The sequence below is a fragment of the Solanum lycopersicum genome, chromosome 10 (genome assembly GCF_036512215.1).
Source record: "Solanum lycopersicum chromosome 10, SLM_r2.1".
NCBI lineage: Eukaryota > Viridiplantae > Streptophyta > Magnoliopsida > Solanales > Solanaceae > Solanum > Solanum lycopersicum.
In genome coordinates, this window is record NC_090809.1 from 12,024,526 (window position 1) to 12,037,413 (window position 12,888).

Genomic DNA, 12,888 nt, shown 5'->3' on the forward strand with positions numbered 1-12,888 from the left:
GAGTTCGCTTTAGGCCATATAGACTCTTTCTGAGTTTGCACACAAAATTTTCTTTACCATCTACTTTGAAGCCCTCAGGTTGTTCCATATAAATCTCTTCTTCTAGATTACCGTGAAGGAAAGTCGTTTTCACATCCATCTGCTGAATCTCTAAATTAGGACTAGCAACCAAACCTAGAACCATGAGAATCGAGGACATTTTCACACCAAGAGAAAATATTTCATCAAATCCAATACTTAATTTGACCAGATCCCTAACAACCAATCTAGGTTTGTATCTGGGCTTCAAGTTGTGTTCTTCAACTTTAGCTTTGAACACCCATTTGTTCTTCAAAGCTCTCATGCCCTTAAGATATTTTACCAACTCATAAGTGTGGTTCTCATGCAGAGACTTCATCTCATCTTGCATGGCTTCAATCCATAGATCATTGTGATCATCTTCCATGGCCTCCTTATAACATTCAGGTTCTCCCCCGTCAGTGAGTAACACATACTCATTGGGTGAATAAAGGGAGGAAGGAAACCATTTTCTTGTGGACCTCCGAAGCGGAATATTTGATTCGTGCACAACTTCATGAGCAACATGATCATCAATAACAATATCATTGTTATTATCAACACTAACATGTTGATGAGATACATGATTCTTGGCGTCATAATGATTATCAAGCCCAACAACATCATGCACAGTTGTGTGAGGAACGTCATCATGATGAACTATACCATCAAAACTTGAAAATTCTACTTTCTCCGCTTTGTCAATATCTTCAATTGTTTGATTCTCTATGAAAATAATATCATGGTTTCTCACAAATTCATATAGCTTGTAACCAAATTCATCAAGGTCATATCCAATGAAGATGCACTGCCTTGTCTTGGCATCTAACTTTGACCTCTCATCTTTTTGCACATGTACAAAGGATTGCAACCAAATACTCTCAAATGGTCATAGAAAACATCCTTTCCATACAAACACTATTTGGTACATCACTTTGCAAAGCAACAACAGGAGATAGATTAATAACATGTGCAGCGGTCAATAAAATCTCACCCAAAAATGAGTTTGGCAACTTTGCTTCAGAAAGCAAACATCTAACTCTTTCCATCAAGGTCTTGTTCATCCTTTCAGTCAAACCATTAGGTCTTTTCTTGCTTATATGCCTACCATCATATACAACAATTATCTTAGAATTAGACATAAATGATGTGGCAATAGCTGCAATACCTGTACCAGTCAACCTTGATATATCTAGAAACTACTATAATTTCTTCTGCTGCTGCTGCTACTAAATCGAATGAACTAGAGAAAGGAATTACCTAGGATTAAAAATGAACTTTTGCCAATGGTTAAGCAACCCCTTGTGCAAGCGATTCCCCTATAAGAACATTTTTAAAATAGACAAACATAGTATCAATATAAGAAATTCTGGCAAAGAAAACTAAATACAGGATCAATAAGTTGCAAATAATTTAGACACCACTGAATAACCCAACACGACAGAAATACATAGCACTAAAATGGATGCAGAGACAAGTTTCAATTTCTTCCTACCATTTGCACAACAAATGTGTGTATGCACAAACTAACCATGTGTATGTTCTTAGTATATCAATATCATGGGTGGTTTTGTTAATTGGTGATCTTTGAGAGTTACAGGCTAGGACATGTGTATAGGTAAATTCAGTTGATTAAAATTTTTTGAACAAGCTACCGAACGATTTCCAGAAACAGAACTCTCTGAAACTATAAAAATGACCGATTGGGTCAAGGATCAGTTATCGTGTGTCTAGAAACAGCATTAACCTGAAAATTACAAGAAGATAACTTTACCTAACAGATAAAAAAAGAGAAGTGATAGATCTGATAGAATGCCTTTAAGAATACGAAGAGATGGGTTTCTTTGTCTCGATTGTAAATACTTTTGATAACACTTTCTTGCTGCTATCTATAACACACTCAACCTTTCTTGGGAAAAAAGATACTTGAGAGAAGATTTCCGGCATCAAGGTTTTGGATGAAAGATAATAGTCACAGCAATAAGAACAGTAACACACCAGTTCAGTCAGGAAGGCTTGTTTGTTTAGCCCTTCCAGTCCAATGAATGCTGACTCAAGCACACGGGAAAGGTATGCAACAGCACTGGTTGTAGATATAGTATTAGTATACTGGTAAAATGAAACTAAATGATTGCCAAAAAAGACGTAAATTCCAAAGATCTTAAAATATACTACGCCAGATATAAAGAGGAAAGCAATCACAAGATCAACTGAAATTTCATACTTGGATATGTTCTTGATGTTTCAAGAATACATCTTTCTATAAAAAAGACTAACATATGTGCATCTTCTAATTAATATAGGGATTCACCATTCACAAGCACTTGTTGGCCGATGGTCAGGGATAATGTCATCATCAGGTGATCGATAATCTGTTGCCTTTTGTTCAGTTGACAGTAGCCTTTCTACCTGAAAGCAGTCAAAGGGGAACATGATGTCAAACAAAATGTTTGGTTTTAGAGAACAGATGAAAGAGTTGGAAAACATTAAATGGCTGGTGAAAGTGACCAATGAGATACTTTGCCTAGGGAGGATAAGTGTCCCACATATAGCACTTATCAAGCCTATACAAAAGAATAAATATTCTAAATCACAAACCTCTGCTATGACAGTTTCAATGCACTGTGTATGCCCCTTACAAGCAACACTCTCTGCACGTGACATAGCTGTTGCCATTTCTTCACTGGAAGCAGCATGAGCACCATCCACAGGAAGTAAACGCCGCGATATGGAGTTCACAAAATACTAAAGAAAACCAGGAGTTAAGTGCAATTTAGTTAAAGCTACATCTACATAAATTTAAATTGACTCCACTGGCATCAAAACAAACCACTTGCTGCAAAATAGCCACACTGCTTCCACAACGTTGCACAGATGCCATGAAAGATTTGAAACTGCTTTCACCAGCAGCAGCTGCATTTTCTGCCTATATAAAACCAATCATACAACAAGACAGCTGGTCGCTTAACATTTAGATGTATACAAAGTACAAAACTCTAGATCAAAAGAATAGACTAGACTAATTACGGCAGAAGCAGCTGCTGCAGCAACTCTTCGGCTAACACTAGTTCCCAGCAAGTTTTTCCCTCAAGGCAGCAGCCTCAGTAAGGCCTTCTCTGGCTCTTTCAAGACCTCCTATTATGTATTGACTGACCTGCAAAAGTCTAGAGTGAGAAAAACAATTGTACCATAACTATTGTTACGCCTCTTTCCAAATTAGTAGGGTCTGGTAAGATGGAACCTCAACCACTCAGCTCTATTTGTCCTGTTTCATTACCCAATAATTTGTCCTAAAGGGGTTATCAAATGACTAGTGATCCTCTAAACCATGTACTTATTTGTGCATCGAAATATAAATTCTACCCGAACTAAAACGATTCTTGTCAAACACCAGACCTGTTGTTAGTGAACCCAGGATGAGGACAACAATGTAAGTGTTCCACTAACAAACACCAGACCTGTTGGTAGTAAACCCAGGATGAGGACCCAATGTAAGTGTTCCACTAACAAACACCAGACCTGTTGTTAGTGAACCCAGGATGAGGACCCAATGTAAGTGTTCCACTAACAATTTTACTCATTTTGTGGACATGTTGAGGCTTGGAGGCTAAACATTGCATCCATATATAATTACAGATTTCATTAACATTCTGGAGAACTTACCTTTTAATTTGGTAAGTATCCTCTGCACGCATAGCACAACCTTAACATTTCTCTATTCCAGTGAACCTACTTTAATTCTGTCATGCAACTTAATCTAGATGAATTGACTGCATATTGTCATCTCACTCCTTTCTTCTTGTGTTGGCTAACTTAGAGTCTATATGATTTTTGGTTACTTCTACTTTTCCTAAGACCATTACTCTTGAGTGCTTCTCCATGGTTCAAACTTTTGGTTTGGCTTCGCTTGTTTAGGGCTTCGGCGATTAAAACAATAACTTCTGCAAATAACATACTCCATTGAATCCCATTTTGTATATTATTGATACACTCATTCATAACTAGGGTAAAAAAGTAATGTGCAACCAAAGATTTTGGGAGATTTGCTTGTCTCCTACCACTCTTATAACACTTGTCAAAGCTCTTTTATCCCACAATAAAGCAAAATGATATTACCAAAGTTTAATGTAATTTAGCTTTCATCATCGGAGATGTTTCTATACAAATGCTAGATATTTCCACAGGCAAAAGCAAACAGTGAAAATAGAACTCCTTATTCTGTATTAGAGATATTGCTTACATGAATTCTAAACATGCAGAAGACTACAGATATATATATAAAGGCACACACACAAACACATATTTTAGATATATGTCACATAAGATATATATTGTACCTTCTATGAATTTCCTACTTGATTAATGCATGCTCCCAGTGACATGATGAAAGAACTAAAAGACGACAACAATTGAAACAAACTATAAATGTAACAGGAGGTGATGAACTTACTTGGTCCAGAAGGCATGTGAAAATAGGTTTAATGCTAGCAGCAAGTGCAGCAGGCTGTATATAAGAGGTATAATCAATTAGCTAATCCCTGTAGGTTTTTATCTACTAAAGTATAACAGTCAACAAATATATCATCAAGTTAGGAGAATGGCCTAAAGACGTGTACCAGAGGCAGAAGACACTAAAAAAAGATAACTACAACATACTTGATTACTACAGGCCACATTGTAACTTTACTTGGCAAATATGGTTTGCATTATTGAACTTATATTGAATCTAGTGGCAGTGCCTTCAGTTTAAAACAAACAGTAATAAGTTCTCAAGGAGAAAAGATAAGGATCAGATGTAGGCATGGAGAAGAATTTCATGATGTATATTTTGGACCGTTTGGCTAGAAAGAGATCACATGTGTTTCAAGAGAAATCAGATTCCTGTTTTGCCAAAAGTTGGAAGTCTTTTTACAAATAAAAGTTTTTTCTGTAGGATTACAGGTTGATGTGAAGGAATGGTTGTAAATGACATTGATACAGTACTGGATTTTGTCGATTGCCTACATTCTTAAGTGACAAATCTAGCTGTTTTGCATAAAATCAGAACAGTCTTGTTGCTAACGTCTTCTGTATAAAATATATATTACTTACTAAAGAAAGTATGGAGAAGATTCTCACTCCCTCTGTATGTATGTCAACTATAGCTCTTCAACTATTCAACTAACCTGTCTATGTAATAAATAATTTACTACTGTGCTTAGGGAAATCTTCGCATACATGATATCCAAAGTAGAGGAACTTACGCAATCACTACCAACAGTCATATGGATAAACATCTTTTCAATCTAAATTCTAATCTGACTAGCCTAAAGTATCTTTTTAATAGAATAGGTCAAAAATTCTACTGGACATGAAAACGAACATGATGTGAATGAATCTACTCCGGCACAAGCCTTGATACAATAACTAGTTCCTTTTCATTTTCCAGCCAAAGGAAAAAAACTGAGAGATGATTAAGGTACAGCTTCAGCAACATCTTGGAACATGTCATATATACCTGTAAGTAAAACAAACTGCATCTGGATATTGCTTCTTCGTTCCAACGAACAAACTCTGTTACCACAGTGACAGAAATTTCCGGGTTAGAAAGTACTATTGAAGCACCTTTTGAGCGTCCAATTGTCCCAGACTACTCAGAGTTGGATAGCTGACTTTCACTACGCAGTTCATCCATCTGCAAATTAAAACAAGAGGTCTGTTCAAAATTGTTCAAGAGAAGGCCACCAGAATGATATGTTACAGGTGGAACACTTTCATAAACATCTATAAGTTCACAAAGTTGTTGGGCACCTATTGTTACAATAACATTGTGGACCTTCAATATTGTTTAACGCTCTCCAGAAGCAGGTAGCCTTGTCAGCTAGTATACCAAATTTCATGCAAGCTAAGTTTGATTTGGTAAGAGCCTATGTGGAGCAAACATTTTGCAATTTACATGGCACCTACTAGGTGCTTTGGAACAGAAATATTTCAAGGTTCCCTAGAACCAGAAAATTGACAACCAATAATTTCTTTACTTAATTTAGGAGTTCTGATTGTTTTCATTGTGGAAATAGCTTCTTCCAAAACTTCCTTGTTTTACCTAAGCAATAGAGAGAAAGGTGTGCCTTAAACAAAAACTAGAATGATGAGACTGTTCAGAAGAAGAAATTGTCACAAACCTTAGCTTTGTAAAGTTGTTTAAGAGAGGCTTGCTCGCACTCTATGTATATATCTTCGTGTGGTAGAAACAATGATTCAGTCAAACCTGAACTAGAAGAAAATGGAGATCACAAATATAATTGACATAAACAAAGCCAGTCCAACAAATTATAAATGGAAATAGCCTATGGTCAAGACCATCTAGATTGACCTCGTGGTAAAAACAAAAGTGAGTATCTTCAAGAAACCGATTCTAGTACCCAAATGAACCATGGTAGTAAACCACAGTAAGTAACCTAACAGGACTAGAACGTTTTCTATAATATTTGGAACTGAAGTTAGATGTAGAAACAATCTTAGCAAATTACAAGAAACATAACACTTCAAGATTTGATATAGACTCGCATGTATTTGTTGTTTCTCTTAAACAGGTAAAGGAGAAAAACGACTCTACAATATTAATTGATCATTAATATCGGAAGTAGTACATGCCTCAACGACGGAAAAGAACAAAACTTGGGTGTCAAGACTTCACTTTTATTAAGAACCTGGCCTTTTAGCAATACCTAATACTCAAATTTCTTCAAGAATCTGTATTTCCCTCCCACTTTTGGTGAACACCCTGTCATCCTTTATCTCTTCTTTTTAATTTCCTCTCTCCGTGAAGTGCATAATATGCCCATAATAGACAACTCATTATTTCTTCAGAACCTTGTCATTAACTGTCCTAGTTGACAGAGATTTCAGAATGAAGACTCATGAGGCTTATATCACGCATTTACATGTCTCTGTAAGGTAAATCCTTAAAATACCGGCATGTTCGCCAAATTAAGCAGTCATATGCAGATCTTGGCACATTCCACCTCTCTTTTATAACACATTTATTACATTTTAAACAGCTATATTAAGGTAATAATGAGATGGCACAAAGGTTCATTTCATTTCTACCTTCAACATCCAAGTCACCACATCCGACACTTCGCAACTCCTTATCAAACTCTTGTGTCTTCTCATATGCGACAGCCAGCACTCTGAGATACTGAACATTCAAAGGCAACAAAAGAGTCAGCCAAAGGCCATATTTTCCTCTTCTAATTGAAATGAACAATCTCTGCAACATCACTTACTAATACAAGCCCGCCTTCTGCCATGGGAGGTGGGTTAACAAGAGATGGTTTAAGTAGGAGCTTCTCTAGAAATTTTGGAACACGATCCTCCAAGACACGCTGTTCATAACCTCAATCTATTAGTTACCAGTTCCATAATTGCATTTTTTTGTGGAAACACTCACCCAGTAAGCACTTTACTGGAATGGAAAATATCAGGCAGACAAATTGGAGGATACTCAAGGCGATAGAAATTGTTTTTGTCTAAATTAACTGGTGCACGTCCACAGATATGTTAGTCTTTATATGCATATATTGTTAAAGCTCTGCGACGACAAGCTGAACTAGCTTTCTTTTGCTGCTGCAGCACCATCATACAAACACAAGATATAAAATAACTGCCTCAAGCACACCATAAGTAGTTATCAACCATACCTGAACTAATATCGACATTACATCTTTAGGGGAAGGGAAAACTGCTGCTATAGTGGCTGCTTCTTTTCGCACCGTGTCTGGAAGAAACATAATGTGTTAAAATTCAAAAGGCATGCATTTAGAAAAGAAATGCTGTTTTATAAACTTCAACCAAAATAACCTGCAATTTCATTAAACATTGAAGAAAGGCCATGAGCAACATTGCTAGGGCTGGGTTGGGCACCCTCATCACCAAGGACCAATTTAGCATCTGCATTCATCACCGCAACATCAAACATGGGACGTAATCCCACGTAGTGTTGCATGGCACTGGTACCCCTGTTAAACTGCTTGGAGAACGAATATGTCAAATTATAAAGTGTTCTTTTCAATAGAAAACACCAAGATTCAGGTCCAAATTCCAGAGAAAGGATAAAAACCTTTCACGTTATCCCCCGTTTACAGGAAGTTCAATAGAGATTTAACATGACAGGTCAACTGAAACAACTTAATTTACCTGTGACAAAATTTTACCATATTCACCCATTGTAGACAAATCACGCTTCTGTGTAGCCTTATCAAATCGAGCTAATAATCTGTTTTCCAAGGCTAGCAGGTCACCAAATAAGAAGACTATTTAGATAGTCCTTTAAAATGAAAAATTGAATATGACATCACAGGAAAGACATAAAATAAATGTCAACCAAGAGCACATTAGCTAGCTAAAACCATCAGAAGAAAACAAAAGCTAGGCGTCCAAACAGCGAATGTAAAAATTGAGGACTATGTTTAGTACGTCTTTAGATCTTAAAATGCAGTACTATGTGCCCATATCAAAAAATCCATTTGAGACTACACAGAAATTACACAACTAATGTTTACTATGATCAATTTTTACAATTTAGAACAGAACTAGCTACTTTTCCCCTAGAAACTTTATGAAAATTAAAACGAGAAACCTGAGAATGAACTAAAGGTATTTGCAACTCTTTGCCCTTTTAAGGTATAGTCTTCTAATAGGATATGCCGTATTTACATCATTGTGCAAAATTTTAGGAGTCAGAGCAATATGGAAATTGAAGGAGCTAGATCATAGCATTTTAGCATGCATTATTGCTCTTACTTAAACAACAAATATTTAATTGGCTTCTTTCCATGTTTTAATTATTCTGATGGATTGAGACGCACCAAATGAACATCCGTTTATCCCTTTATTAAGTTGTCCAGACAGCTTGAAAAAACAGTAAAGAGACATGAAAAAGAGTAAGAGATCGATGTTACAAGTTTCAAAGATACTGTGCCTGTTCATTGGTCTGAGACGTGCTTCATGTTGGACTACACACACCATAAGGTCCTCATGGCTCATAATTGAAAATCCTTTTGGTTTAAGTCTTGGGAACTTCTATTGATGTCAAACATGTTTTTCATACCAGACCAGAACATCATTGATGTCAAATAAAGATTAAAATTGAAAAGATTCCTCCCCCGTCCCAATTATATGACACTATTTCCTTTTTAGTTTAATCTCGAAAGGGACACCTTCTATATTTAATAAAAATTTGACTTGAAACGTATACCCTTAATGAGATAGTCACACAAATATCTATGGCTTATTCTAGACAACACGTTTCAAAAGTCTTCTTTTAATTCTTAAGCTTCGGGTCCTATCAAACACCTTCCCATAAATTGGGACGGGAGGGGCTAATTAGATGAAAAATTACTGTTTAGTGGTTCCATCTTCAAGATAGATCTCATGGGTAATAAAAAAGCAGGTCTTATTGCTTGGTGCCTGAAAGAAGAACTACCTAAGAAGGCAAAGCACTCAACTTGTTTTGCACCTAGAAATTTCTTAAGAAGTTTGTTGTAGAGTTGCCAGAAGGTTCTTAATGCTTCAGATCTTTCTACCAACAAATAACCTACTTCTGCTCTACTTTTTTTATCAACACAAGTTCAATCATATATTATGCTCCTCTAAAACTTCAGATTCTCCATTTCTCGGGGTGGTAGTTTGTGAAAAACTTGCTAGTCAAGAAGAACAGAAGTTTCAAACACAGCTTTAGAATAAATCCATGAGGATCAGTAAAACATCAGTAGTTAAAGAAATAAGTAGTTCGCTGTTGTACCATTGCAGTACTCCTGGAGGTTTGTGATAGCAACTTCCAATCCTATATGTGAAGTTGCATTTCCAACAGCAGAGGAGACAGTTGTTTTTTGTCTTCCAATATCTTCATCAGCAAATGATCCTGCAAATTACATAAATGTTATTATATCTGGGGAAAAATCATATTGTTACACAATTGACGATGAAAACAGATTCTCTAAGGTGAAAGATATATAATTAATCACTCAAAGGCTTCTTTTTAAATGACAAAAAAAGAAAATGTAAATGCAGGAACAAAAATTCTCTGTTGCTCCAATCCTCTAGACCAAGTACATGAACCAGGATTAGATCATTGTTTTTAATGGTATATACAGGAGAAGCTAAGTTAGTGGACGATTAAATGTCTTTGAATATCCTCGTCCATCGAAGGACTTGGTGAGAAGTTAATATTTTAGTGTACTTATTGACAATTAGAACCAAAACCTTATGCAGTATCACCAGTGGGAGATCAGACAGTTAATAAGAGAATAACTCAATAACCTGAAGCAACCCAGCGGTCAAGTTTTTCCGTCCGGTGTAACTCTCAGGAAATCCCACCACCGTCCAGAAAAAGTAAAAAGACAGAAATGACCCAACCTTGTATCTAAGTATTCCCATTTTGATGATTCTCCACATGAAACTAGTAAAACATTTCAAAGTTATCAGAAGAAAAAAAATGAACCTAAAATTTTAAGTTCTCTTAATTATTTTTGGTGATGACATGATAGTAGTTAGATGTTACTGAAGAATTTGAGAAGAACAGGCTTATTTTGTACGTCGGTATGCCTTTACATCCCATGGGTAGGTTTATTAATTCCATAAATCCTATAACTAGTTCAGGGACGTAAATCAAAGGAAATAATATATTCCTATAACTACTAAAGGAAAAATAGTCGCCTAAAATCATGCTAATTGATTAACAGCATCAACACCTCGAAAGAAGCCAGAGGTACTGCTTAATCAGCTACTCTGACGCTAGGTGAAACTGAAGAGTGTTAACCAACAATGGAAAATACGAGAAGGAGAGAAAGAGAGAAATTCAGAAGCGGTAAAACGAAAATGATATGCCTTAAATCCGTAGGTAATAAATAGTATAGTTAAATAACAGAAAAATATGATAATGGAGTAAACGCTTAAAATGATTGTGTCATGACGGCATATCCTAATTTGCACCAACTTGAGATAGATAAGTTGTCTGAGAGTCAGAAACACAGAGCTTTCTCAGGTTATAAATAGCTAAATGAGGAAGAATATTAATAATTGATAATTTTTTGAATGAAGGCATCTGATTCTTGGTGCAAGTGTAAAACGAAAATATTACACCGTTAATAATAACAATGATCAAAATATCCCCCTTATTTTTTGTTGGCAAAGAAAGATCAGACGGAAACTGGAAAACAGAAGTAAAGGAAAAAAGTCAAGAGTGATAAGCAGGGTTATTACCTTTTGACCTGGCTGCAAGTTATCTAGTTTGACCTAAGAATAGTCAGCTCAACCAAAGATAATAAAACAAAATTGGCAAAGAATTTTCACATTTACAGTTCTGAGAATATCCAAGGAATGGTAATGAGCATTACTTAATTTCTGGGCAATAGAAGCAGCTTCAGCGACACGGTTATCATCAATGAATAAAGGAGAAAGTTGTGTCAGGTCTCCTGCACTTCTATTGAACTCCATCAAGTACTGTTTGAGGGAAGTAAATTTATTCCATCAATTTTTTTTATAAAGAACACAGACACAAAAAAAAAAAGATCCATGAGTGAAATGACTTTTAGATGGTTACAAGTTTACCTTTATGAGCTCTATCGTCTGACTAGCAGATTCTCTCTGAGTATCTGCACTCTGACAGGAAACAAAGGTTATTAATGTACAAAATTAGTCTAAAATAACTTGAAAAACAGATTTATCTGGAGAAATTGAATTTTTTAGAAGAAATGTCTTTCTATTGTCTGCTCATTCTTTTAATGGACGAAGCACACTTAAGTCTGGAGTACCAAACTTCAATTGAAGATCAAGAACCAAATGTTACTTTCTTACTTATGTTACAACAGAAACAATCAGATAAAAGTAAACTAATTTCTTGTAATTACACTAGCAAAGACCTAAACAGTCTAAGTAATTAAGAAGAGATAGCATTTACCTGCAAGTGATCTCCTATTTTGGCAGCAGTATGACCGACACTTGATATACGTGAATCCAGACGTGCAAAGCTACCAAACAAACCATCTACACCTTTTTCCAGCTGCACATTTTCTAATACTCATAAAAGCTATGCTCAAGGCTTTCAGAAGATCAATGTGAATAAAGAAACTCCATTTAACACCAAAGATAATAAAGACGATTAAAAGTATAACATAAGCAAAAGATGGCAAATGAAAAACCAAATGTCTATCCTGCTTTACCGAGACAAATGTATTAAACATATCAAGTGCATTTTCACATCATAGGATGTCATTTAAACCAGGTCATCATTTCATTCTTCGATTATTCAATATTAAATTCTAGTTCCATTACCCCATGATCATCATCTCAAATAAAAAGAAAGTTTCGCATTAAACTAAATTATACAAAAACTACTGACTGACCCCAGCAAGTGTCTTACGGTGCTTCAAGTCTTGAACAGAAACTTATTTTGTGAGATTGCTAAACTTTGCATCAACCTTAATAGCAAATCAGAGACAAAGGGGTTTTAGTTAAAAACTCTCGAGAATGAACAGTAGATATGACATAACGATATACCTGTCTTTTTTGTTCCACCAATTGTGAACTAGAATTCTTAAACAGAGATAACAAGGCATCAACTTCAGGAAACAATGGGCTTGAAAGTAACTTTCCTGCATTTGACATTGATGGTGCCCTCATATGCCCATTCGATATTCCATCAATGTTGCCATGACCTTCTAATGAATCTACTTCTTTTTCGAGACACGAAGGCAATACCTCAGTTACCAAATTACCAAACGTATCATCAAATGAAAAATCGCCCTGCATTAAACACACACATTCAACATGGCTATTTTAACAAATTAC

General features: G+C 35.8%; 1 protein-coding gene and 2 long non-coding RNA genes across 3 annotated transcripts; all 3 read right to left on the bottom strand.

Annotated features, from left to right (window-relative positions):
* Positions 1–4,426: 4,426 nt before the first annotated feature.
* On the bottom strand, positions 4,427–6,311 carry LOC138337066 (uncharacterized). Its single transcript, XR_011211975.1, has 3 exons — positions 6,219–6,311; positions 5,555–5,731; positions 4,427–4,561 (listed from the first exon to the last, which is right to left on the bottom strand). It is a non-coding gene; the product is annotated as an uncharacterized lncRNA (long non-coding RNA).
* An 830-nt stretch (positions 6,312–7,141) lies between these two features.
* LOC138337075 (uncharacterized) lies at positions 7,142–8,322 on the bottom strand. Its single transcript, XR_011211976.1, has 3 exons — positions 7,900–8,322; positions 7,326–7,816; positions 7,142–7,237 (listed from the first exon to the last, which is right to left on the bottom strand). It is a non-coding gene; the product is annotated as an uncharacterized lncRNA (long non-coding RNA).
* Positions 8,323–9,787: 1,465 nt separating this feature from the next.
* Positions 9,788–12,281, bottom strand: LOC101244130 (exocyst complex component 5-like). The gene is made up of 5 exons (XM_069289790.1): positions 12,261–12,281; positions 11,999–12,100; positions 11,650–11,700; positions 11,436–11,541; positions 9,788–9,961 (listed from the first exon to the last, which is right to left on the bottom strand). Exons 1-5 carry the CDS (start codon positions 12,279–12,281, stop codon positions 9,813–9,815), a joined length of 429 nt encoding a protein of 142 aa, XP_069145891.1. The 3' UTR covers positions 9,788–9,812.
* Between the last annotated feature and the right edge of the window lie 607 nt (positions 12,282–12,888).

What these genes read in the sequence shown, in the direction of transcription:
- LOC101244130 (XM_069289790.1), bottom strand. Translation starts at nt 12,281, where the DNA reads ATGTTTAATACATTTGTCTCG. An exon ending in TGTTTAATACATTTGTCTCG is followed by an intron (nt 12,101 to 12,260) that starts GTAAAGCAGGAT and finishes GAAAATGTGCAG; the next exon opens with CTGGAAAAAGGTGTAGATGG. An exon ending in AGACGATAGAGCTCATAAAG is followed by an intron (nt 11,542 to 11,649) that starts GTAAACTTGTAA and finishes TCCCTCAAACAG; the next exon opens with TACTTGATGGAGTTCAATAG.